The following is a 26,776-nucleotide window of genomic DNA, read 5'->3' on the forward strand; positions in this document are numbered from 1 at the left end:
TTTGTCTTGTTCCTTCCCGAGGAAGTGATTCAGGTCAGAGTATTAGCAAAGAATGTAAGAGCTGAATGTGGGCGATTTTCTGGAAGGTTTTACTCATCACAGTGTCACAATGACCCTTAAAGTATAATCATCATTTGTGCTGAGTCTGACATGGTTTGAATGGGATCTGAAATGTGGTGTTTCACTCCTGAAAAATTCCAGCTTTTGTAATATTTGGTATTTTTTGACATTCACATGAACCTGAACTAAAGCTCCTTGTTGGAGACACTCCCTGGGGTTAGCACTTAGAGCAGGTAGGCGTTGCTGCTGCGCTATCAGGCTAGACGGTGAGCTCATGGGACTTCCCCGCCGTCCTGGGTCCTGTTCTTTTTCTTACCTACCTACTTGCACACAGTCTGTCTCTGAAGGAGGCCGCCACAAGCCTCGTCCCTTTCTCCAGATATGAGTTGATCATAGAGGATTAGTGGAGACAAAGTGGCACAGAGCCACTGCTGAGTGTGCTGGGGTTTAAGCATGCCCGGCCCAGCTCTGTGTCATCAAAAAGGTTTACTTAAAATATACGGGTATTATCTCTCTCCTCTGTGGGTGTGTGTGTGCTGGCGTGTGTGCTGTTATCCATTTTTTCTTTTTGTTGCATGATGGTGATTGATACTTTGAATGATAGAGGCTCATCAGAAAAGATTAAACTTCGGATCTTAACAGGACAATGTCTCCTTCTTTTTCTCATTTGATCTTGATGGGTCCATTTTGATTACAGGTGCGCACACAGACACACACACACACACACACACACACACACACACCAGATGCTGTATGTGCACAGGCCTGTATGCCCTCCAGCACCCACACGCTCACTCATGCAGCTAACAAGCCCGTCCGTATCTTGTCTACCTCCGTGGTGCAGCGGCATAAAGACTTAGGTAATGTGACTGGGACTCAAAGAAAACAGTCCCTCATAACCCCAGAGCCTGAGGGTGCTGTGGTCACAACACTCGTCAGAAGGTTTTTATCTAATGTGACATTTCCACCCCTGCGATGTTACATCTACATCACAACTTCGACGTGGAGATGCACTCATTTCAGATTCTCCAAACCTAACCTGACTGACGTGGGAGAATAACTCCTTAAGTCGGTTAGAGTGGCTGTGTGTGACACCTCTGTTTCGTCCGACTTGATAACTGTAATTCCCTTCTCCCTCTCTCTCCCTCTCTCCTGCTCTCCGTTAGTGCCAGTGACTGAGGCTGTGGTCAGGAGGCATTCCTGGGGCAAACCCACAGTGTTCGCTGGGATGACTGTACTAAAGTGTGGAACTCAGCAAGCCACTCTGCTCCCCTGTGGTGCTGGCATGGTGAGTACCAAGAGATCCTGCTGGGCCTGCGGTGGTGTCGGTAACCTCGCATAGGAAGCCCCTGCAGAGAGGAGAAAGAAGGGAAGAAAGAGGAAAAGGTCCCGAGCTGTGAGTCTTGGCATTTTCACACATAAATCTTTCAGACAATTGGGGAGCATAAAAGTCGAACTAGAAGAAAGTAAATGAGGAGCTTAGGTGATGTGTCCCTGTGTATGACCATCTGGAAGAGAACATTAGGCTCTCTCCAGGGCTTCTAACTCTGTAGTTCATTAGCATGCAGTATAGTACAGTGTTGGCTCTCACAGACGCCTCCCAACATGCATCCATCTTGCATTTATCTTACCGCAACAGCTGTTGGAGCATTGTCTTGGACTTTGATTTCTCTGAGTCAAAATTACAAGCAGGTATAGTCACAACAAAGTCTGAAAGACCTGTCTGAAAATATTTTGTTGCCCTCTGATTTCTGAGAAGTGGAAATCTTTTGGAGTTTCCAAACAACCGTGGGTGGAGATGGAACAGTTGTCGCAGTTGTTAAATGTGGTCTATCTCTTGATTTGCATCATGCATTTTTCACAAAGATCCAGATGGTGACATGTCGGGGCTAAAAGAGTCGTTATATTGCGAGTTAGACAGTCTGCAGGAGAATATTTGTAACTTTAGATCTGCTCTTCCCTCTCCCACGCACCTGTCTTAAGAAATAGCTTAGTGAAGTATACATTTTTTAATTTTGAGTTACAGTAGGACCCAAAACTGAAAAAAAGAAAATGCAACAAACTCTTATTTTAAATTCTGAAAAATCCAATAAGAATTCACTGTATGCAGAACAAGTGAGAGCAGCTTGTGGTTAGTCACTCTGCAGCAAATCTCACCAGCATGTTGCTGAAAAACCGATTCGCTCTCTGTGAACAGGGGGTGGGATTCGGTTTCATTTGACTTATTGTGTGTGAAAGATCCTCACTACTCTTTCAACACCTTCCACTCTCTGTGCCACTATTCCTTACCCCGAGTCCTTTTTTCCGTGACGAGGAGTGTCATAAATTAAACATAGCCTGGGCTTCCCTTGTGTGTCTGCTGGTGTAAAAAATAGCATAGTTTGGTGCACGGTGTGATGCCCCGTGTACAGCCCCCTTTGTCTTTAATGACGTGTTGCCATGAAAAAGTGCACTGATCCTCCAGTGTGTGACTTGTACTCAGGCTCTGTGGCAACCATGTTCTGACTTTCTCAAACTCCCCGAGTGACTCTGAGCTCATTTGGTTATACAAGTGCTCACAATTACCCAGAGATTTGGACACAGGGACACGGGATATTTCCATATCCCTGACGGATGTTGTTTTAATTACACTGAACTGCTTGACTTTGTGCTGTGGATTTACATGTTTTTTCTTCCTCCGTGGATGCAAGAAGGGATTCTCGGAAGGTTATTCCTTTGTGCTGAATCTCTTATTTATTGAAGCCCCCCTGGTCTCTGGTAAAACATGTGGTAGCACGGGGAAACCATCTAAAATATTATGCTTCATGAGTTATCTGTCTCTGGATCTAAGGCAGTTACAATTTGAGACATAGATGTTAATGCGCAGGTAATGACAAAGTTCGGATAAGATGCAAGATAATGGAAAATGATCCCTTCTCCTCCCTCTCCGTCATCAGCCGGTACGCATTGTGTGTGCGGTTCACATTCTCGGCATCGTCTGAAGTGAGAGGAGTTGTTATCTCCAATCAGCCTCATTGTGAGACCCTAAATATATTTGATTGAGAAAAAAAAATCACACATGGGAGCAGGCGTGATAATTATAGTGTGGAATCTGCCCCGTACGTTCGGAATAGAAACATAAATGCATCAACACAGCTGATTAAGTTAGGCGATAACACAGCAGATAGCAGGTGTGGAGCTACAGATGCTATTCTTTTGCAGGGTGCTCCCTGAAAACAAATGCCAGTGATAGTGAAATGTGGCGCATTGGCTCAGTGGGTTGTGCTCCTGGTAATGAGAGAGAGGTCTGTTTTGATTCATGTAACTCCTCAAGCCTCATTCCTCTTCAGGTCTTGGGGGTAATGGTGTGCATACAGGGGCCTCGTGATCAGTGGTTTTCAGGAATGGGCGGCCAATGGTGCCGGAGTGAAAACTTTAACCCCTATTCAACTTCAAAACCCCTTTTCAGCATGCTGGTGCCGGTTCATCTTTATTTAGTTTAAGGAAATATTGGCATGAAATGTTTTTTTTAACAACATGCATCAAAAATAGTTGGGTAAATCTCATTATGACTGATTTCTGACACCAAGCCAGGCTTTAGTGATTCAACGCCAGAGGCAAAAATCAATGAGGGAAATGTGGCAGTTGAGCTGAATCTCCTGCAGGGATAATGTGGTGTTGGTCATAGTTTTGGAACCACATGACACAAGCGATCATTTGCATTGTTTTAGGTTCCTGGGCCAGATATTTATTATGTAAAGCTTTCATCAGGGTTCCCATAAACAATTACCGATTGTTAGTTATCATACAAACAGTGTTTTGAACAGCTGCTGCAGTTTAGTCATTCAACATCATAATTTAATATCAGCAGGGCTTTTGATAAAAAAAAAAAATCCTCCATATGCCTAGGCAATTTTCATACAAGTCACACGTTCATTTAGATTTCAGTTCTTCATGCAGAGGCGGCTCCAGTTATAGCAGGAATATGAAATTGCTTAGGGCCCTCAATTGACCTTGGAATAAGGATGATACGCAGGGAAATCAGTTGATGTATAAAATAAAACTGTAGTTTTTCATTCTCTATTTTCAAATGTGTTTTGCAATTTAGTCCTTAGCTCTGTCTGCTGAACTTTCACTGTCAATCTTAGTCCTATTTTTCCCCCCAATTAAATAGTTCAGTAAAAAAAAAAAAAGGCTCCTGTCTTGATTTGGCTTTGTCTTATAAATATCAATATTCTCTAGATGAACTACTTTTTGGATTAATCATCCATCCCGTGAGGTGCAGCAACATCAATGCTTGCACCTCTGACCCTATGAAAATAGGCGTTTATTGGTCTGTTAGTTGGACTGGTGGAGCTCTTACACAGTCTGCTGGAGTAGGAACAAAATGCAATCTCCAGGCTATTACTTTTTCCATTTGAGACATTTATAAATCCACCCGCCCTTCTGTCTGTCTGTCTGTCTCTCTCTCTCTTCAGTCATTACCTCTGCCACACGCCGACGTGTTGGCGCATGCAGGCAGGTGGCAGCGGCCAGGTGAACGCACGAGTCCAGACGCACCGTGCCATAGCCCATAGGGTCCCAGCTTTTGTCCAAGTGGCACCTGTGTGTGTGTTTGTGTGTGTGTATGTGCGTGTGCGAATCCCTGCAGTTTAAAAATAATAAGGAGGACGCTAAAGCCTGTGAAGGGAGAGAGGGAGCAGCGGAGGAGTCCGGAGCGCGGCGCGGCTTCCTCTTCTCTCCTCCCCCTTCAGACCCCGCCGCTCCACTCCATCTCTCTCTCTCTCTCTCTCTCTCTCTCTCTCTCTCTCTCTCTCTCTCTCTCTCTCTCTCTCGCCCTCTCTCTCTCTCTCTCTCTCCCTCCCTTTCTTAAATTGACATTGGTCTGGCTCGAAACATGATAACAAAAACGCCTGCCTCCGCTCCGCGTAGTCGGGCTATCCTCTACCCCGATCACTTGAAACTCAAATAAGCAGGCGCAAAGAGGAAAAAAAAAAGAAAAGAAAGAAGGGGGATCGCACAGGATCCTGTCAGCGGGTGCTCAGAGGGAATAACAAGAGACCTTTATACCACACGCACACCCTCGTATGTGCTCTTGCGCATCGCAGACCTTAGAAAGTGCTGGTGTTGAACTACAGTGAAAGTTAACATGTATATGCACGCTTTGATACGCGCGAGCCTGGGATTTGTAGGTTTCTGCCTGGTCGTCTTTGTCCAACAGTCAGCTTCAGGAAGTAAAACCACTCAAGGTAAGTTTTCACCTCCAGATAGCTTTGATTTTACTCATAGTGGCTGTGAATGTGCTGTTTTTTTTTTTTTTGCTTGCCTGCCTGGTGCCTCATTAATGGATTTATTGGATGCGTTTGGGAAAGAAGATACTTACAGAAATTGAGATCAGTTGCCTAAATAAATGGATTTTGACTTAATTTGTGTTACTCCAAGTTAAGAGCAGAGTGTTTTAGGGCAAAAGTGAAGTTTTTATTGACTTGAGTTCATCAATTATACGTAGTTTTATTCAATCAACTGCCTTCTATTGATTCATCAGTGCCCTAATTTTACAACCTTGTAATTGCTGCTTGTCTTGTGTCAGTGTGCTGTGTTCCTTTATATTGCTGCAACCTTGCCAAGGCAGGAGAGAAAAGGAAACATTAATGAGGCTTTTATTAAGTTTCACTGAGACCTTGCTGTTGTCAGAAAGGAAAAAAAAAAACAGTCTTCTTTGATCTTCAAACAGCATCAGCAGGTGAACAGTTATGTTTCATAGCTAATCCTGCAGGTAATTGTAGTGAGACTACCAGGAGGCATTTGTCACAGTCCAGACAAGTATTTGACACCAGCCTGTAACACACACATGGAGGAGCCTGTGTCTGTCAGACACTGCAGCTACAGTGCCGTCCTGCCCAGCCCGCTGCCCTCTTGCTCCCTTGTCTTGTGAGAAATTATTCAGACCAGACAAGGGCAGTCTGAATCAAAAAAAAAGAAAAAGAAAAGAAAAAAAAAACCAACCTCTGGCACCTTACAGGAACGAGACAGACACGGTGTGTTATTCACTCCATTTCTGATCCACTCAGACTTCTCCTCCAGGTTTTCATCACTTAATTTTCCCACAATACAAAATGCCAAGCCAGAGCTGCCAGAAGTATTTGCATGCAAAGACACATCATGGTTTCTGTGTGAGTGTTGATTGTGGTTGGTGATGTTTTGCACACACAAAAAGACATCTCTAGGGCGGTCGACAAGGCAAAAAGAGAAAGGGGGTGGGTGACTATTTTGCATCCTGGGTGGTCTGCCCCCACTTGTGGGAAAACTCAATATTTACATTTTGCAATTAGAACTACTTTTTTCTCACTTTATTTTCCACAACATCGATTACACACTTCCTTGTAGTGTGGAATGCTTCTGTATGAGAGTCGCCCTGCAGTGGCATGCACCTGTTTGTTGGTCACACAGCGAAACGCCGGACGACCACCACTTGATAGGCTTCTCCACCAGTTCCTGTTTATCAGTGTGAGACTAGCAGCCCCTGCAATGACACATTATCTGTGTTTGGCTGTGAAGTTATTTGTGAGCATATTTTGTGCCTAACTGAAAATAAATATAGTGTTTGATGTTGGTGGCAAGTCTGTGGCACTGACAAGTCTGCAAGCTGGAAACAATTTTGAAAAATGCAGAAACAGAGAGATGAACAGCGACTAGAAAAAAAAAAAAAACTGCACAATTTGTCAGCTCAATATTTATTCAACGCAGATGTTGCCGACAAGAGTCTTTGTCTTTCATCAATGTCAGTCTAATCAAGGCACTGAGTTTCAGGCATCAGTCATTACTATAGGAAAAAAAAAAGTGAAAGAGCAGTGGAATGAGGGAGGGAAGGTTTGAGGATGTGGTGGAGAGAATGACAAAGAAGGGAAAAATGAGAGCGGGGAAACGGCAGAGATTAAGGGTGCAGAGACAGACAGTGAGAGAGGAGGTTTCTTAGCGAGCGAGCGAGCAGCAACAAGCGAGGAAAAGAAGAAGGAAAGGAAAGAGGGGAGCCATAGACGTCATGGCAAATCACTCTCTCCCCTCGAACAGAGAGAGTCAGGAGCTCTTCGCTAATGCAGCGGCACCAAGGCAACGGTTGGTGTGGGGCTGACATGCTGCCGTGGCTGGCTGTGTTGGTGTAACCTCTGCTCCGGGGCCTGGGGGTCTAAAGACGCAGGGCTGCCTGAGCGGGGAGGAAGGCCAGACCCAGGCCCGGGCACACTGTGGGAACCGAGCAGCCCTGGCAATATGAGGCCCAAGTGACGGGGAGGCTTACCTAGAGATGCTGCCTGAGTCTTCTCTATGAGCGAGATGGAAGGAAAGAAGAAATCCCTCTTGCACCCACCCCCAACACCCCACTCACCCCTTTCCTTTTTCACCCAACTCTTTGCTTTGTTTGCTTTGTCCCCGCTTCCTTTCCTTTGCACTTAATGAAGTAGCTGTGCTTTTTCTCTGTCAGCCATAAGCAACGACTGCATTACACCCACCGTGTCAGAGCGCTCCCTGTCAGCCAATATGCTATTTATATTTTTTGCAACATAAAAGATGTGCACAGCTCCCCTCTGCCCCCTTTCACCACTTTCTGCAGTCCTCTGCAGCCCACTTTTGTTACTTGATAGAAGGCTGGATATGCTGCAGGTCTGTGCAAGCATGCAAAGGTCAGTGTATGTGTGCGCATAATTGGGACAATGAGGGAGTGTATGGGCTGTGTCTGCGGTAATTTGGACAGTTCTTTGAAACCGTATGTGAAGCCACATAAAAGAACCATGTAAATGGGCCTTTTTATTTCTGTCTATCCCTTTGGCCTTGAACTTATGAGCATTTTCTGTTTAAGGGAACGACGGAGGGGTGAAAAAAAAAGACTGGCAGCTACTGTCCTCTGTGAAAATGGCCAGTCATCTCACTTTAACATTTTGACACCGCTTTCATCACCCTCGCTCTCGTTTCTCAGGCTGTGTGGTTTCAGTGTTGCCCCTGAGTCCTGACAAGCTCCTGCAGTGGTATTTGTAGAGCTGCTGCACTTAACCCCTCAGAGACTGGATGTGCTTTACACAAGCAGACGCAAAAGCCCCTATTTGTCTGCAAAGGTACCAGAGCTCAATTTTTTTTAATTTTTTTTTTGCAAACTGATTTTCAACAGTGGGCAAATGCAGGATACATTCAGGTCAACCAGGAAAAAAGGAAGACTTGTGTCCTCCGGATGCTCTGTCACTCACTTTGGGCAGTGAGATGGCGGACTGAAGCACTTCCTGACCCCAGTGACAGGTCTTCCATTAATTTTCCCCTATCTACTTCTCACTATGTAAGCACAATCAAACCAGATGAGCTCCTAACCTGTTAATGCTCCACACCCAACCCACCCACCCACCCACCCTCCTCCTCCCTACACAAAAGTACCCTCCTGCGATAAGAGTCGAGCTTGTCTCAGTTTGTCTTTTCCGTCTCTGCAGCAGGCATGCGGTGTCAGCTAGTTGTGTTCTCGTTATGATCAGAGTGTCTGAGGCAGGTCGTGCCTCGGGCTAGCCCTCGGTCACCAGTTGATGAGTGGGTGGAGGGGATCAATCCAGCTTCACTTTACCACTCAGCAGACGCACTCAGAAAGCATCTGCCTGACAAGTGCTGCTCGAGAACCACTGTACATGTTGTTACAGAGCAGCCGAGAGAGCAGAGAGATTATTATCTTGGCATTACTTGAGTGGTGAAAACACTTGATAACAATTCTGTCCAAGAGCAATGTGGTATGAATCACGAAGATGACTTTGATCTGTGGGTGTGTTGTGAGGACAAGTGAATGCGGATGACTGCGATGAGTGATTTTAGACTGGATATTAATGACTGCACTTAGCAGACTGTAGTTATTTCACTTCTCAAAATGAGGCTCCAGTATAAATGGAGAATCCTTTAAAAACAGGATGACTCTGGCTTATTGTAGCCTACCTTGTGCTGTTTTCTTTTTTTTTTAATTCCATGGCTTCAGTGTGGCCAAGCTGCAGCTTTATACAAACACTTCAGCTCATTTGTAGGGCAGGCAGGCTGCAACTACATACAGATTGAGCACCATGTTTACAGGCGCATGTAAAGTTAAAACTGTCTGGTACAAGCTGTGACCCAAGGCGATTCAGTGGGCCTTCGTTCTGGACAGTTGCTCACTTTCATCCTGGCCGCTGGAATGTATAACCAAGACATTTTCCTCTCTGCAACAGAGTGTCAAAGATTCTGGCCTTAAAAAAAAAAAATCTGACTTCCCACTCAAGGTCTCGAAAACAAGAATTTCAATAAGTGCACTTTCCAAATGATTGTTTGGAAAATTGCAAGGTTAGAGGATAAAGTTTTACTGCCACATTTCCATTTAGGAAATTAAGTATTTATCACCATCACATAAAAAAGGGTTTCCAGCATTAATGTAAAGGAAGCGTTCAACATGTTGGGAAGAACACTTATTCACTTTCTAGCGAACAGAAAGTTCAGTGAGACTGATGTCACTGTTAAATCTGTCTGCTAAACTCAGGGCTACAGACAGCAGCTGGTTAGCTTAGCTTAGCCCCCAAAACTGGAAACAGAGAAAAGCAGCTTGCTTGGCTCCGTCAAATGTTTAAAAAAATTGCCTACAAGCAACTTTAAAGTTCGCTAATTAGCATATATCTTATTTTGTTTAATCCAACCAGTCATTTCCTGGGGTCAATGCCAAGAAACAGTGTTATATAGCCCTCTGACATGTCAAAGTGTCATTTTTACTCCTTTGTTTTTGCAAAGATTCAACAAGCACGCTCTAACAAGTTATGTGGTGAGTTTGAGAGGTGCTAGAAGTACCCTTTTAAAGATTGCACCTCTGACTTCTTTTTCTGCATGATGGTAGAAAGGTGCCCACACTGGACAAAGTGCTGTTGCAGATGCTTTTATTTTCTGCCAAAAATAAAATTCCAAGGGGAAAAAGCAACGTCTTGGCATGAAAGTGGTCAAATTGTAGGATATTAAATATGGCACAAAATGTTGGCTATCTGTATTGTGCTTTAAAAACAAAACAAAAACATAAGTGAAGCTCTGGCTTATACCCAAGCTACATCAGTAAGAGGTGAACCTACTAATTACCACAGCTGTTGTCAGATCCCTGTTTACCTCCTAAGTGCTTTTGAGACCGAACAAAACAGATTTAATTTCTCTAAAACTGAACCAAATGGCTTAACTATGCTCATGTTTAAAAGGAATAGTTGGACAGAGGGTACATGAGAAGATCAATAGCACTCTTAAGACTTTTTTGTTGGCTACAGGAAAACGTCTGGGTAGCTCATCAAGACTGAACATAGTCCAACGTTCACCTACAAGCATCTCAAACAGTATTATTATTATATTATTATCATTGTTTGCCAAAATCATACATAACACATGCAAAAATGTAAAAGCAACAACTTGAAATTTTATATGGGTCTCAGTGTGAACGTTTTTTTGGCTCACCAAGACACAATTCTGCACTAAAACCCGCATGTAAAACAAAGCCTTTGTTTTTACAAAAACAAACATTTTTTGTATGAAATAAACTCACACGATAGCACAAGTTAATTTGAGAGCTTTAGAGATGATTGTAAGTGGATTTTGTTACTTTGGTATCTATTCTCCCCTGTTTTCCAGTTTTTATGCTAAGCTAAGCTAGCCAACCACTCAGTAGCAGCCTCATATTAAAACAGACACACATCCGGATGGTACCAATCTCCTCATATAGCCTAACTGTCAGTGGAAAACAAATTTCCCAAAATGACTGTATTGTAATTCCCAAAATGTCAAACTTTTGTTTTAAAGTCTCCTCGAAGAAGTTTATTTCAGTGTGGTGTGTGTGTGCGTGCATGTGCATTGGTCTGTTTTTTTTTGCCTTAGTCATTTGCTTGCATATGCTGCATTTGAACCATACACTGACTTACAGATTGTGAATGCACTACCAATGTTAGGTCACAGCCAAACAAAACCTCAACCTGTGGACATTGCAGATTCTGCGCTGCTCCTCGGGGGACCCCATCAGCTGTTGCGATCCCCGTGTCATGGCACCTTTTTCCTCCTTCCTCGAGCAAGAAATTCACTTTATCAGCAGCAAGCGAGGCCCTTGTGACCACCATTTGTCACCTCATTTAGTGTGGTTGCAGGGCTGACAGAGCTGTAGATTTCAGTACAGCAGAGGATTGGGTGGGTGGGTGGGGTGGGGTGGGGGGATATAATTTAAATCACCCCCAAAATTTCCAGAGAACACCAGGATCAGCTGCTTTTCTATGCCGCGCCAGTGTCCAGCGAGAAACATTCGAACCCTCACACTCAGGAGAAAGGAGTGCAGAGCTTGTATGCAGCTTGTTTATTTATCAAGGCTTTAATCTGAACAATATGTTCCAAATGAGGCCTGTGATGCTTCTCTCAACTGCGGCATTGTGGTTAAAATTAGAAAACTCTCTCTCTCCCCAGTTCCATCTCTTCCTTCCTTCTCTTTCCCTCTCACCCTGTCAGTGGCCTTTGTTCTCTGTGCAGATGCGGCGCTGTGCTGACAACATCCCTGTTGGTTTCGGGGGAGGATGGAGTCTGTGTCGACGGCACTCTGACCCCACAGTCTTGCGCTCACCTCTAGAGCCCCCTTCACAAGCACTGATGGCTCACTGAGGAGCCTCAGTGCTGTCCCACAGCTGGCTGCTGTGGCTCTGAGATCATTAATCCTCTAACCCCCCACCACAGAGCCCACATTTGTTTTTCTCTTCCATTACTCACTGATTGGGTTTTAGTGTGATTCAGGAAAACGTATCAGTGGGACTGTCACTTCAGGCTCTGTACTTCTTTTTTCTTTTTTTTTTAAAGCCCATGACTGACTCCACACCAGCGTTCCTCCTCTTTCGCCCTCTTCCCCGCTCCCTCCTGTGACCTCTTGGCTGAATAATGGGGCTGCGTCTCTCTGTGAGAGTTTGGGGGGGTCAGCGAGGGACATCATTAGGCTGGTCTGCGGTGGTCAGCGTTGTCGGAGGGGGGTTGGGGGTCAGAGAGAGCCTTGTTTACAGACTGCGTGTGTTTACATTCCTGATGGTGAGCGCCAGCTTTAGAGACTGCTGGAAGTGAAAGGAAATGCTCTTATTCTGCTTAGTAATGGAAAAATCCAACCCGATACATCAAGGAATCCAGATGAAAAAAGAAAAAAGGCAAGTTATTTATGTGGTGGGCCCCGGCCAATGCATTCTGGGTAGAAAGAGAGATGACTTCACTGATGAATTTGAGACTTCCTCAATGGACAGAGGCACAGGAAAAACCATATGACCCTCTGCGGTGTTTAATCACCTCTGCTGAACTCCAGAGATATATATTTATTGCAGACTGTAATAGCTTATTGTGCTGATTAATGGCAAGTACTGTTCATGTCTCCTTTGTATTAAATCACTCTAACTATCCATCATACAGGCATTTATGGGCTGCAACTAACAATAATTTTCATTATCGATTGCCCCACAGATTGTTTTGCTATTTTCTATAAAATGATAGCAAATAGAAAAAGAGAGCCCACATCCTAAAATTCCTTGTTTTGTTCAACCAACAGCCCAAAACGCAGCGATTTTCACTTTATTTATATAGAAAACTGAAAAAACACAAATAAACAAACAAGAAGATATTGCAAATTTAATATTTCTCTGATTCATTTTGAAAATAATAATCAGCACAGTTTAATATTTTGTACTTCCAGTTCCCAGCTATTTGCATTTTTCATATTGCTTTATACCAATGAGAGCTTTTTTTTCTTTTGATAAACAATATCAAAACAATTATATTTTTGTAATTATATAGGCCTGTTTTGAGTTGGCAGACATGACGTGGTGGTGCACTGATTAACAGCAGGGTACACTTAGACCAACAAGTTGAGCAGTCAAAGTAATGTCAACTATGACTGCATAACATTTATGCAGCTGTGCAATTATAATCATAATGGTATAGCTGAAACAACAACCATTTATTTGACATGAAGGAAAACTGTAGGACTGCTGCTGGTTTTCCCTTTTTAAATGTGAGGATTTGATACTTTTCTCTGTCAAGTGTGATTTTAAGTTGACGTTTGACGTATTAGTCTGTGTTGTATTTTATTTCATAGACGAAACGATTCATAGATACATTTGTACTCGATAATGGAAAATAATCATCTTCATTATCTTTCCATATCTGTAAATCTTAAACCTGGATATTTTGTGAACAATGCCTGACGCACCGCTCATCTCAGCATTTTAAATGAAGCATATGTCCAGTCACTTCCAGCCTGCTGCACTTCACTTTTCTGGGCTTTAGTAGTTAATGCCTGCTTCACCACTTACACAGAGAACCATTCACTTTATACCTCAGTTTGACAGGAAACATCTAAAAATATCACACTTGTGCTGTAATTGCTACGTTGCCATCTTTATAGTTGGTACTGTATCTGGCTAAAGCAACCACCAATGAATGTAATTGCTGTGTGCAGAGGGGAGAGTGTCATGTCAGTTAGCTCTGGTTGTATAAATATAAGGTACACAGCTGGACTAAGTGCCACCCTTCCCACATATAAAATATTCTGCATGAGGCCAAGAAGTCATTAACAGTGAAGGACACATGCCAAGAAAGATGAAAACTCCCTTGAAAGGTACAAATGAATTGCTTGTCACTTCGGCTCCTAATGGGAAATGGTTACAAGTTATGCTCAATTATTCAGAGTGGTATGAATTAGACCTCCGACACTTAGTGTGTCATGTCAGTCTCTCTCTGTGCTCTCTTAGTATTACTCTATGATTCACTTAATTACTGTAATAAGTGTTTTCCTTCTGGAGGTGGTCCGGAGGTCTGTGAGTCATAGTCTATTAAGGCCACACATGCTAAAGGAAAGGCACAGCACCAGATGGTTGGTCTATGATCAAAATCACAGAGAATGGCTATTATTTATTTATTCTCAGCGCTCGAGTCGGTAGATACTACCTCTAGAGATGTTTTATAAATGACATGAGGTAAGTCCACGCGCTCTTTACTCTGCAGTCTCCGGGCTCATCACTGTCACTGTTGTTGGAAAGCACACACGCTATAAAAGGCTCACACAGGCGTTTGCAGGTCGAAGAAGTGAATACAAAGATCTCGTATGTGTTGGCTTGAGCTAGTGGAGCTGTTGTAATAAGGACATCCCAGTTACGCATGTAGAGTTTGCGTAATACAGAAGCAGACAGTCGTAGAGTAAAAAAAAAATGAAGTGCATTATTATTTTGGACTGAAGATGCTGAGCCACATCTTGGAAACTTAACCAAACTAAGTAAACAGTATCACAGCATCACTGCTTGCTTCCCTAACATCCACTTTTGATTGACTGTAAATTTAAAAAGTATATATTTAATTTCTAGATTGGATAGTTTATGTAATCCTCTGAGGTGAAACTAGCTCAGTGGCTCTTGGTGTGCACCAAAACATAATATTTGGTTGAATATAGACAGGACTTTGGCACTGGTTTTGATTAAAATGAAGTGATGGATGACTGAACAAATGACAACTTTATCTTGCCCAGAGAATTTACTTTGCACAAAATGAGTAGATGGAAACTTATTATTGCAGGTTAAATCAGAGCTGTGGTAATGAAGTCAAATAATGCCGAAGGTGAGAAGCATTTTTCACTGTCGTCTGATATTTTATAGACCAAATGATTGATTTATAAAATAAAGGTGAAATAAAAAGGTTTTCAGATTGCTGTGATTAAGTATTACGCTTTTTCAAAGCAGGACGACTCAGCAGAAATAGATCAAAGAAGAATGGTGAGAATCCTTGAAGCCAAGGTTGGAACAAATGAATATAGTCTCATTGATGGTTACTACAGTTATTGCTGTGCTGCTGTGCTTCCCACTTATCTGGTTCTGCCTGTGTGATGGATTTGTTCTCTCCTGTCTCTTGTTTGTCCAGTCGGTGACATTCAGTTTCCTCTCTGGGTTTTTCATTTCCCAAAATGCAATTGACAAGCATCTTTCATTTGACAGTATTTGTCTCACAAATGCTTCTTCACCCTTTTGCAAACGATCGCTCCAGTTTTGTACCGCCGGCCAAGTTGACCAAAGATGACCTTGATGACATCATGATGTTTGTCTAAACTCCATGAATAAACAGAAATTCACATGCAGAATTGGCATAAAAAAGCACCTTTAATTAATGTAAAAACAACAAATTGCTTTCATTATTTCACAGAACTAATGCATAAAAGAGACTAGGTAATACATGCATTGAAGAAATGGCATGCACAGGGAGAAGGTAAACAGGGCAAAGCCTTAATGTCTTTTGGCATGATAACATAATGTTGCTCTCCTGAAGCTCAGCCTGCATGTTCCTGTTCATTTTCTCCGTCGCCCTCAGATCCATCTGAGGCTTCATGGTTGGTGGACATAAGCAGGGAGGGACCCAGGGTTTTGAAGTTGTGATCACAGTTTTTGAAAGCACAGCATCAGTCAGTGGTCATGATTCCTAAACATTTAGAGTGTGTGAAGGATGAGTGTAAATATCCCGAATGGAAGCAGTTGATATTTTTATTCACAACTTTTTAGAGCCTCGCTGGACAGCCAACACTGTGTCCCTTCATTAGAGGATCTGGGCAGGAGAGGGGGTGAGATGCTAAATTTTGTGTTAATGTTGACGTCTGCATTTCATCAAAACCACTTCTTTCTTTTTTTTTTTTTTGAGGGGTTTGAGGGGGTGGGAGGGTGGGGTTTGGGTGGCTTGTCTCATGTCCTACACAAGTCCATGACATTTTCACAGTGTGCTGCGATAGTGTTGCGACAGCCAGCCATAGTTCCTGTCCTCTCCACAACCTCGTCCTTACTTCCTCTCAGGCGCCCAGATTAAAGGAGCGACTGACTTCACTTTACATTAGTGTGGACTATAAACAGCGCTGGATGTCTGCACATGCAGTTAGCTGATTTTAATGTGTGTAGTACACATACATATTGTATATAGGGTTGCTGAAATGTTGGATGTTTGAGTGTCACTGTGCAGAATGATAAACATGTGCAGAGCTCGGCACTAGAGGGCTCTTGTCATGTCCATATACTGAAGTCGGAAAGTTCCTCTGTGCTCACCTTAAATCTGGAGTTTGCAGTGCACACATACAAGTATGATTATGTAACATCACTAGTGTGGATGCAACTTACACAAACCTGACATGGAAACTTGAAGCCGCCAGTGTATGAACAAGGACCTACTTTTTGGGTGAGGTTGTAGGCAAATTGTGTTGTGTGGTTCTTTTTGTTTTTTTTATCTGCAACATTTGCAGGTTTTGAGAATCTGGATTTTTCCATGACGGTAAACATAATGAATCAACTATTAGAGGGGAGAAAAAAATGATTCAACATATTTTTTTAATTTGCAGATCTGCAGTTTTTGTGCAGCAGTTCACAAAAAAACACAGGAAATTGTCATTCTTTTAAAAATATATTTTTCGAAAGAATTTGCTCCAGAACAACTCCAGATTAATCCAGAGTGAATTCGCAAACATTTCCAGACTCGTTGTTTTTGCTTTTTCAACAAAGGAAGTTGTTTGAATTTGAACATGATACGGATCATTAATGTTAAAAAGACAAGAAGGAGGCGTCACTGTTTGTATATATACAGTATAGCCGTTTAGACTCTGCTGCTCTCAACCTAAAGTAATTATCCTGACCTTAACCCCATCCTGCTCAACCGCAACCCTAAGTATAGTGTAAGTGTAGTTCTAAGATGGATAATTACAATACTTGTTTCTTTGTAATTACACACACTATGACAAACACTGTGATCCTAAGAACACCTTTTTATGGAATTGAACCCAGCACCCTTCCTCCTCTCCCGCAAGGGGCTCATGAGAATGAAGGATTTCATCTGAAAATGTCTTTGTCAAGAAAGAGTGTTTTGTCTCTAATGCGTAACCGCAGATGTTCAAACGTTGCACCCATTCATTCTGTCAGGGGAGGGAAAAAAAACGCAGCTGAATATTTTATTGCTCTCGCTGACTGAATGCATCACTTGGTCCATATTTTTGACAATTATTTTGGAGCTGGCTGCAGGCGGTGCGAGTAAAGCTACACCTATGGGTGTCCCAGCTCCACTCAAGTCTATTTCTGTATCTAAAGGAGAGGTGATGGCTGGGAGGAGGTGGAGGTGGAGGGTGGGTTGGGGCAAAGCAAACAGCAAGGGTCTCAACACTCAAAGTAAACATTACCCTATGTTTGAACTACACACCTTCTCCCACACACTCGCGCTCTCCCCTCTGAGTCTTATTCCTGCAAACTCCCCCTCGAGCTGGCCCAGCTAAATACACTGCTTATCCCAGGGCCTTCCAATAAATCAGGGAGGAAAGCACCTCTGACAAGGTCTCACCTCCACAGCCAGCAGCCCTTAGCTGGCAGCTCTGACTTACATGTGCTGCTTTGGAAGAAACGGACGAATGGCTTTTCAGAGTAACTTTCCTAATCACCATCTCTGAGGGAATAAGGGCGTTTTATCCAGCACATTTAATACAATTATAATAAATCCCATTTATATGCCCACTTAGGCCTGCATCATTCCTGCCTCCACCCTCCGAAAATGAAAAATTAGCTCGAACATGCAACAATTCATTGAGGGATTTAAATGTTTGACACGGGGCAAAATTGAAAGTTTTATTGAGCATAGAATAGAGCGTCATGTAAATTGGTTTCAGAGAGAGAGAAAACATGCTTCATTACTGTGCAACTTGGTTCGATCCAACAAAATCAAAGAATTCAATATTCGATATTCCAAGAATGCCAGTGGCTTTAAACACAGACTCGAGCACTTTGTGGGTTTAATATGCCACAAATAGCGTGTGTGTAAAGTGCATGAACCAGAGGAGAGCCGCGGCAGCAGCTATATTCAAAATGACACATTCCCCGCAGGAAACAGTTTAAACATCGGAGCGTTGCCCAACATCTTTCTTCTTTTGGATTTGTTGTTTTGACTTTGTTTATTCATCCTTGTCTCAAAGCGTCGGCTTCATCCTCCACTGCCTTAACTTGTTCCCAACAACTGTGATTCCTCAACGCAAAAGAATGAAAGAAACTCAATGAAAAACACAATCTTTTCATCTTGGGCATGAGTCAATTACCAGGGCAGCGTTTCTTTTTCTTTTTCTTTTTTTTTTTTTTTGAGCTCTCGGAGGAGCGTCCTCAGGACTGAAGCGAAGGGTCTATTGATTCTGACATGTTTATTTCCATGGCAAAGGCAGTTTGGGTTTCCAACAAGACCAGTATGTTTAGCTTTTGTTGTCCATGTGTCCACTGGAACACTCACAGTGATTTTTATGGCCGGAATTTTTTAAACAATGCTTTGACAGACATGGATTATTGTAGTTTGTGGGCCAGGATTTCTTTATTTGTGTTTTTATTTCATTTCGTGGAGCTCACACCAGAAGCGATGGGAATGTGGAAGTCTCATAAGTTCATTTGACATTAATGTCCTTTTTTTCTTTTCTTTTTTGTCTCTCTGCTTCCCAGTTAATTTCCGGATCTCAGTGAAATAGGTTCCTCGCTGTCGACAAACAGTTTGCACAGAGGCTGTTAAGTTATTTTTCACATGTCGATATTCATTGTAAGTAAAGTGTTATTTGTGCTGTGTCTGTGCTACAGGAAGGAAGTAATCGGGAATATTTGCACAAAGATGCAGTTTTAGTTTTAATTTCCAACTGCCAAAGGAAACTTTTGTGGAGGGAGTAGCTTTTGCACAGTTAGTCACATAATGTCACTGGTTTAGGCGGTTTTACCAAACATAGTCTGCTGCTTTGTTTGTTTTTACATCCCAAAATGCTCAGCAAGCTGCTCTCTGTCATCTTTTTTTTACTGATGTTATTATGTATCATAACATGGCAGTTACTAACATAAAAGATGCTCGCAGCTCAATATCTAGACCTGTGCTTCTGCACTCAACAAAAGCCTGAAGCAACAACAGCATCAACATCTTCTACAGAGAGAGAGGAAAGAAAAACAGAGCTGAGGGAAAATAATAGATAAGTGGCAGTTTTTCTGCAGTACACACATATATCTGTGTATATTTGTAAGCACATATAGGGCTAACAGGTTACACTGATGTACTCACTGAATTGTAATTGAAGTTTCCAACTGCAGCCGAGTTAGAGAGATGGGAAAATGGGAGTGTGTGAGCCCAAGAGTGTGTGTGTGTGTGTGTATGTGTGTCAAAGTAAAAGAGTGAGAGTTGACAACCTTGCAGACTGGAAAGATAAAGTGAACTGATGCTCCAGATGGAAACATTAATAACAAGATGAAAAGAAGGATTCTTTGAGTTTCTGTCATAATGAATATTAATTACCACGGAGACTTGGCACAAAGAAACCTGACAATAAGACAGATATTTTGTTGTGATTAATACGTCCTCTGCTGAAAAACACTTGCTCACACGGCCTGTCTTGCTCTTACGCTGGAAGACGGACTGCAAGGAGGAAGGTCCCAGACTGTTCCTCAGGTGAATTCATATTGTCCTCACATAATATAAATCAATAGGAGGTTTGAGGAGCTCCTGCATCACTAAAATGCTTTGTGATCCACCGATTTTTCCTCCGGCACCACCATGAATTTGACATTTTCAGTTCTTTAATGAACGGTTTAGACAACTATTGGATGGATTAACATAAAATTAAGAACATGCATTCATTGTCGACCTACATTGCAGTAAGATGTATAATGCTTCTGATAGGCTACAACAAATATTGCATGTTTTCATGCCAAAGTAGGAATGCATTGTATACTACATTTTAAACCTAGAGAGCTGAGTTGTGACGTCACATCTGGCTGAACCTCTGCTCCACTAGCTTCTGTAAATTTCAGCATTTTTGTCACGTCATTTTGAAATATCCTATTCCTATGGTTTTACTTCCCGTATTATATGAAAATACATTAGAAAAACTGACATGTACTGGGCACTTAAATCTTAAAACTTTTATTAAGAAATCATGATGCAGTGTAACAACTCAGGGTCGTGCAACAAGAAGGATTTTCACTGTAGACCTGTCTGACCACCAGCATAAAGGAGATGTCAGTAAAAAACCTTTGACAGTAACACCTCCAACTGCAAACAAGGTCACTTATCACCGAATTTTAAATCCATAAAATACTGTATCTGTTAAACTTTCTCAGCAAACCTGGAGGCCAGAAAACTTAACTTTTTATTTGCAGCGAGTGGGCAGGCAGCACCTTTTGTGTCTCTTATCCACCTCTTATGATCCATCCATAGTTGCAACTTGGTTTATGTCATTCAGTGTGTTCGCCTGTCTGAACTTGCCTCCTTTGTTAGATTGTGACATTTGACCTGCGATGGCCTAAAGGATTATGGGAAATGATACTTGGCAAAAGAGAAATATTGGACAAACAGTATCAGAGTTGCTGCAACGTTGGAGCATATACTGTACTGTTTGGTCCTGGTTAAAAATCAATGAGATTATATTCTGGGAGAAAACTCTGTGAGTTCTGGTTTCACTTCAGCTCTCTAATGTCACTGAGAGCAAGAAGAGCTATAGCATTGATGTTAGTATTTAGTTGAAAGTACAGCCTCTCAGAGCCAGTGGCATGGCTCTAGGCTGTCAGTCCTACAGTACCTAACCTAACCTTGAGTCAGATTAATGGTTTTCACACAGTCATCAGTCATCATCACTGGAACATCTGCAAACTTTTTGTTCAACTCACATAATAGCAGCAGGAGGAGGAGTATACTATGTACGTGACTCTCCAACTAAAGGCAGCTTTGTGTTCCTCTTGGAGTAATACCAGCATTAATAAAACTGCTATTGTGATGTTTTCCACTGCGTTTGCCCGAAGGTGTTGTCTTGGGCGAATTAGATGCGGTTCTTGTGATACATAGTTTTGCCCAAAAACTTTATAGTGAATTCTGCACTGTCATTGTCCTCCTTTTTCCACAGAAGACCTCATGTCCTCCAGGAACAGGCAGATATAGGCAATATGCTAAGCTCAGGGGTTTAGGTTGCAGGTCATTTCCCAGTGGGATCAGCCGGCTCCTGCAGAGCGTTTGTGATAAGAGTGGATACTGGAAGCTATGTAAACCTTGTTAAGCTGCCCTTCCCCTGTGTGCAGTGGGGTAATCCTAAACACCTGGGCTAGTTAACTGGGATTCGGTGGGATTAGGGGCTCCAATGAGGCAAACCAGATCATACTTTTGGTTAAATCCATTTGCATTCTTATCTTTTCACATTCTCCCCCTTTTTATCATTCAAACTCAGTGCAGCGGTTTCACAACAGTTCACTTTTATACTGAGCTATTTTATCTCCGGCTCTATCAGATATTCAGGGCGATTAGTGCCAGCCAGGTGTCAGGAATTTGGCATTCTCGTCTGGTTGAAGTTCATGCTGCACATTACATGTTAAAACTGAGAATTAGCTCAGTGGATGCTGCTGGTGCAGTTTGTTTTCTATGCTAACATGACAATGTCAGCCAGATAGAGTCACTTTGCTCCAGTCTAGAATATCTCACCAAGAGGATGAATCATATTTGCATGTGATGTCATGTGCCACATTATAGTAATGTTTTTGAATTATAATAATTGAAATATTTCTACAGATCTTGTATGGACTGACGTGAAGTTCAGTTCCCTTTAGTAAGAATTGTCTCGAGTTGCTTGTAGTGCCACTATCAACATTTGTTCGATGTGTTTTGATGAGATGCTTTCAAAATGAAACAGTCGAAATCAATCATCCTCAGTTGTACTTTGTTGATGCTGTAATCTTGTTTTCATTTTAGCCCAATGAAGGCTGTTGGTAGTTTTTTCATAATTAAATAAAGAGATGATGGGAATGAAGGGACACAGAGAAAACAGCCAACGAAGGTGTCCGATTAGACAGTTGTGGTTCAACCTTTCTTGTTTTAATACTTGTTATTTTTGGCTCTTATATATTTTTTCACATCAACAACATGACCATTTTTTAAGAGCCACATGTCCAGTTGATCAGTGAAAGGTCACTACAGCTCAATCAATAAGTGGTTATTTATTTATGTTCACAAACAAGAGGCTGTTCATCATCTGGGATCAATGGCAGGCAGCAATTTAATCAAGTGAAACTACATGATTCATACGAGTCTCCGTATTCATTTCTACTTCTGTCTCTTTGTGTCTCTTTGAATTCTGTCTTTTTTGTCCGAGTGGTCAAATGTTAGCACAATCAATTACATGGTGTTTGACATTCAGAAAATCAGCTGTTATTTCTGGTATGTACGTGACACTGCTATCAAAGCAGTTTCAGCTCCATCAACTAACCGCCCTCCCTCTCTCTCTCTCTTTCCTTCTTTGTAGATGTGGACGAGTGTGCAGAGGCGCTTGACAACTGCAGCATCGATGCCATCTGCCAGAACACCCTGAAGTCATACAAATGTATCTGCAAGTCGGGCTATAAAGGGGATGGCAAACATTGTGAAGGTAAAAGTCTGATTGGATTAATGCGCTCATTTTCACCTGTGGTTAGAGGCGCAGACTTTCTGTTTCCCTCTGTGGGAGCATGGGGGCAGGATTTTTACAGTACACTGAAGTAAAAGCCACGTTCCTCATGTTGATTTGCCGTATCTCTGTGAATGTATAAGCCCCCCCCGGGCCAGTGACAGGCTTGATAAGAGCTTCTGTCTCACTCAACATAACTCATTAGCTTTAAGACTCTCCTGAAGAGGGAGGAGAGATGAGAGTGAGCGGTGGACAGAGGGAGAGAGAGGGGAGAGAGAGAGGGGAGAGCCAGGTGCAGAGTTCTCCTTTGTGACAAGATGAAATGAAGCAGTAAATTTCCTGCACATGTTAGAGGAGAGAATTAAGATAGCGGCTGAAACGGCAGTCAAAGGCCCTGCCAAGCAGTCGGGGATATTTCCACAGCCAGAGGCAGGCCTCGTAGACCGTCAGACACAAGTCTGTTTTTCTAGCCGTTTCAATGTGCCCAAAGCCTCCGGATCATTATATCCCACAATTTTTATTAGTATTATTACAAAACCATATTTCACAATGTCATTTCTTTCCTTACTATTATTATTCTTTCATTTACTTGACCGAGTGTTTTTCATGGCCTTCTGCCTGTGGGTTATAAAAAGTTTGCTTTATTGAATCTGTTGTAAAATATGTGCAAGGTTGGCTTTCCATTGAACTGAAGGTCAGCTGATGGTTCCTCAAGGTTGATATACTTGGTTTTGAAAAAAAAAAAAAGACTCAAAAGCAACACTGATAAAATAAGAAATAAATACAAAAGTGTTTTAAGTAACTGGTGGTCAGTTGAGCTGAGGAGAGCGCTGTTTGACTGTCTGTTGAAATTAGCAATAATAGCCATGCACAAAAAGTCCTGTGTGCAACCAGGCTGGTACGTTTTAGTGTTGAACAGGGATGGCACGAAGCATGAAGAAGACAGTGAAAAAAAAAAAGAACACGTTCTCATGTTTCCAACTTGTGTGGAGCCGTCGTGCTTCAGCAACCTTCGTGCCTGTGCAGTCTGTGGTTCAGATTAGAGTTTTAACTTTTAGTGATTGATCTCAAAAGCTTTGTTCTGTGTGGCTGTTGCCAATAATCTGGGCGTATTGAGTGGAAGCAGGATGTCGTCCCCAGATGGGACCATCTTCATTCGTCCTCCACTGGTCAGGTTTTTATCATTGTGCAGGTAAGTTTATTGAAGGTCATTTGATTTTTTTATTATTTATTTTCATTCTAACGGCTTCATACATTTAATTTGAGTTCATTTCCACACTCTCCCAATTGTTTTTCACAGTGCTTTTTATTACCATTGGTTTATTGTTTTTAAAACATGTGTTATCTATCGACGCTTCACAAATGAATGATGTGATTTTTAGGGAGGGTGGTGGCACTTTTACTTTGGCTTCTGAACAAAAAACAATTCATTCTCAGTTTTTGTGATTTAGTTTACACAAGAGAAACAATGGCGACCCGCGACCGGCCATCACTGAAAAAGCTTGACATAATTTGTTTTATGAGATATTTGTTATTCTTACTACTGCATAGTTAAAGGGATAGTTCTACATTTTGGGCAAATTGGCCCATTGCCATAATCGCTATAGTCATAGCAGTAGGTTCGTTACCTTTAATTGTCGGTGTGTAAGCTACTTTTAGAACGGCGAAGCAGAGCCGCCAGCTGCTCAGAGCTACGCTACGGAGGCTAGTTGGATTTCTTGGTTTCCCTCATCAAACTCATCAAATACACAATCCAATAACTTCAAAACGCTCTGGTGGACAAGTTGTGACCTGCACATTCACCACGCTATGAGATAATAACAGAACGTTATGAGACAGAGTTGTTTTAGAGGCAAATACAGAGGCTGCTTGCTGAAAAACTGACCCCGAAGGCAACGTGCATCAGCGATTTTGCATGAATTTGCCTCTAAAACAACTCTGTCTGGTAACGTTCTGTTATTATCTCATAGCGTGGTGAATGTGCAGGTCACAACTTGTCCACCAGAGCGTTTTGGTTTTTTTTTTTTGTGCATTTGATAAGTTTGATGAGGGAAACCAAGAAATCCCATTAGCCTCCGTAGCGTAGCTCTGAGCAGCTCGCGGCTCTGCTCCGCCGCTCTAAAAATAGCTTGCGCCGACAATTAAAGGTAACAAACCTACTGCTATGACTATAGCGATTATGGCAATGGGCCAATTTGCCAAAATGTTGAACTATCCCTTTAAGTTTTTTCTACACACAAGCTTGACCACAAGACAAGTACATACACAGTAGTGGATATATATAGGAACAAAACTTCAGAGCTACTGGAAGAGGATCACGTTTACATTAGCGTGGCTGCGTCTTGCTCAGGTTCAGAGAGGAGAGGGGGAGTGATGAGTGATTGTGCGCTGCGATCGGGGGAATGACATAGCTGTGTGGGAAGCAGAGAGGCCGGGAGCAGCAGAGTGTTTCTTTGTTGCAGTCCCATCCCTCTGCTGTCAAGTCCAATTAAGCCCTGAGTGAGGCAGCCTCAAAGAGGAGCTGAACATCCAGGATCATCGGCCCTAAATGGGCCAGTAAGTGCTGAGTGGAAGTGCGCTGTGTTCTCAATCCACCTTGTCTAGGTCTCCTCAGTATGGGCCCTGCAACCATCATCATAACCATAGCAGACAACTCCACTCAGACTGTCATGCCAATCTGCAATCTCTCTGTATCCTCCTGCCTCTGCTCCTTCATTCATGTGTCACATTTCTTCAGTTTCAGCTATACCAGCACTGATGAAGTTTCAGGGTTAGATTGATTCATCCGTCTTCGACTTCTCATTAAGTATCTTGGCTGCCAATCAGTCTGTAATGTCAGTGATGTCAATAATGTCAGTGCTAAATTAATAGAAATTCCTCTCTGATGACATACATCACATAAAGAAGTTTAATTTTCACTACCAAATTTATTTCCTTTTTTACCTTTAATTGTCCAGGGATGTGATTTATAATAATTATGACATTATTTTATTTCACCACTGACTTAACTCTCTGCGTCATGGTAGAAAAGTGCCCACACTGGACAACGTGCTGTTTCACATGCTTTTATTTTCTGCCAACAATGAAATTCCTGGGGGAAAAAGCAACGTCTTGGCATGAAGGTGGTCAAATTTAGAACAATAAATATAGCATAAAATCTTGGCTATCAGCGTTATGTTTTAAAACACAAAACAATCTAAGTGAAGCTCTGGCTTATACCCAGGCTAGAGGTGAACCTACTAATTACCACAGCTGTTGTCAGATCCCCTGTTTACCTCCTCTGTGCCTTTGAGACCGAACAAAACAGATTTAATTTCTCTAAAACTGAACCAAATGGCTTAACTATGCTCAGGTTTAAAAGGAATAGTTTGACATGGGGTTAGATGAGAAGATCAATAGCACTCCCAACTCTTAAAGTTAAGAAGTTATAGTCAGAGTCTGGTTTCCTTAATTCAGCATCAAGACTGGAAACGTCAACCGGCATCGGTTCAGTTTATTGGATCTGTGTGTCTCTGAACACAAAGATATTGTTAATCTGTGATCTTAAAAAGTGTTTGTATGTGCATTTTGTACGTGTTTCCTCCTTTTTTCAGTCTTTATGCTAAGCTAAGGTAACCAGCTGCTGGTATAGCCTCATACTTAACATCGGCATATGCAAGTGTCATATTAAGCGTCTCCTCTGACTCACTGGTGAAATTAATTTCCTACACAGTCTCCAGCGTTTCCTTTAAAGACTGAATCGATTGTTTTCAAGTTGCTGAAATACCCGTTCCCATTATTTGTGTGTGTCGTCTCTCTGCAGATGTCGACGAGTGTGCAACTGACTACAACGGCGGCTGCGTCCACGAGTGCATTAACATCCCAGGAAATTACAGGTGCACATGCTATGATGGCTTCCGCTTGGCTCATGATGGGCACAATTGTCTTGGTGAGTATGTGATGTTGATGCTTTTAACTGTGCAATGTGTGTGTGTTTGTGTGCACGCGCAGCTGGGTTAATTATGCAGGGTAATGTTGTTATATAAAGGCTTTTTGTCAGGAGAACACATACATTAAACAGCACGTGTCAAAATTCAAACTCAAGCTGACATAACCCATGTGGCTGCATAAATTCCTCGCTCCACATGTCTCCCGTCACATCATGGATGGTAATATATGTTTAAGAGCTGAATTGAGCTCTTATTAGCCGGCTGCATCAGATATTAGCTATTTCCTTGTTTCACATGTAGTCTCCAAATGTGTTTTCATAAAAGGAAAAAGGAGAACCTAGTA

The 26,776-nt window shown here is 42.3% G+C and overlaps 1 protein-coding gene across 3 annotated transcripts in view; it reads left to right on the forward strand.

The window, feature by feature from the left end:
- The first annotated feature begins 1,227 nt into the window (after positions 1-1,227).
- The window catches only part of scube3 (signal peptide, CUB domain, EGF-like 3), a 77,409-nt gene continuing 51,860 nt past the window's right edge, over positions 1,228-26,776 (forward strand). The window contains exons 1-3 of one of the 3 annotated variants that reach the window (XM_085782506.1): positions 1,228-1,348; positions 22,364-22,486; positions 26,307-26,432. Coding sequence is in view for 2 of the 3 variants with exons in the window: in XM_085782505.1 (XP_085638631.1) it covers positions 5,189-5,288; positions 22,364-22,486; positions 26,307-26,432 (349 nt within the window). In the remaining variant the exon portion in view is untranslated. Of the gene's footprint in view, positions 1,349-4,716; positions 5,289-22,363; positions 22,487-26,306; positions 26,433-26,776 lie in introns of those variants that run through there. The other 2 variants (XM_085782505.1, XM_085782504.1) reach the window with 2 other exon arrangements.

Source organism: Trachurus japonicus, chromosome 7 (genome assembly GCF_045865225.1).
Source record: "Trachurus japonicus isolate A0001 chromosome 7, Traja_1.0".
NCBI classification, from domain to species: Eukaryota; Metazoa; Chordata; class Actinopteri; order Carangiformes; family Carangidae; genus Trachurus; species Trachurus japonicus.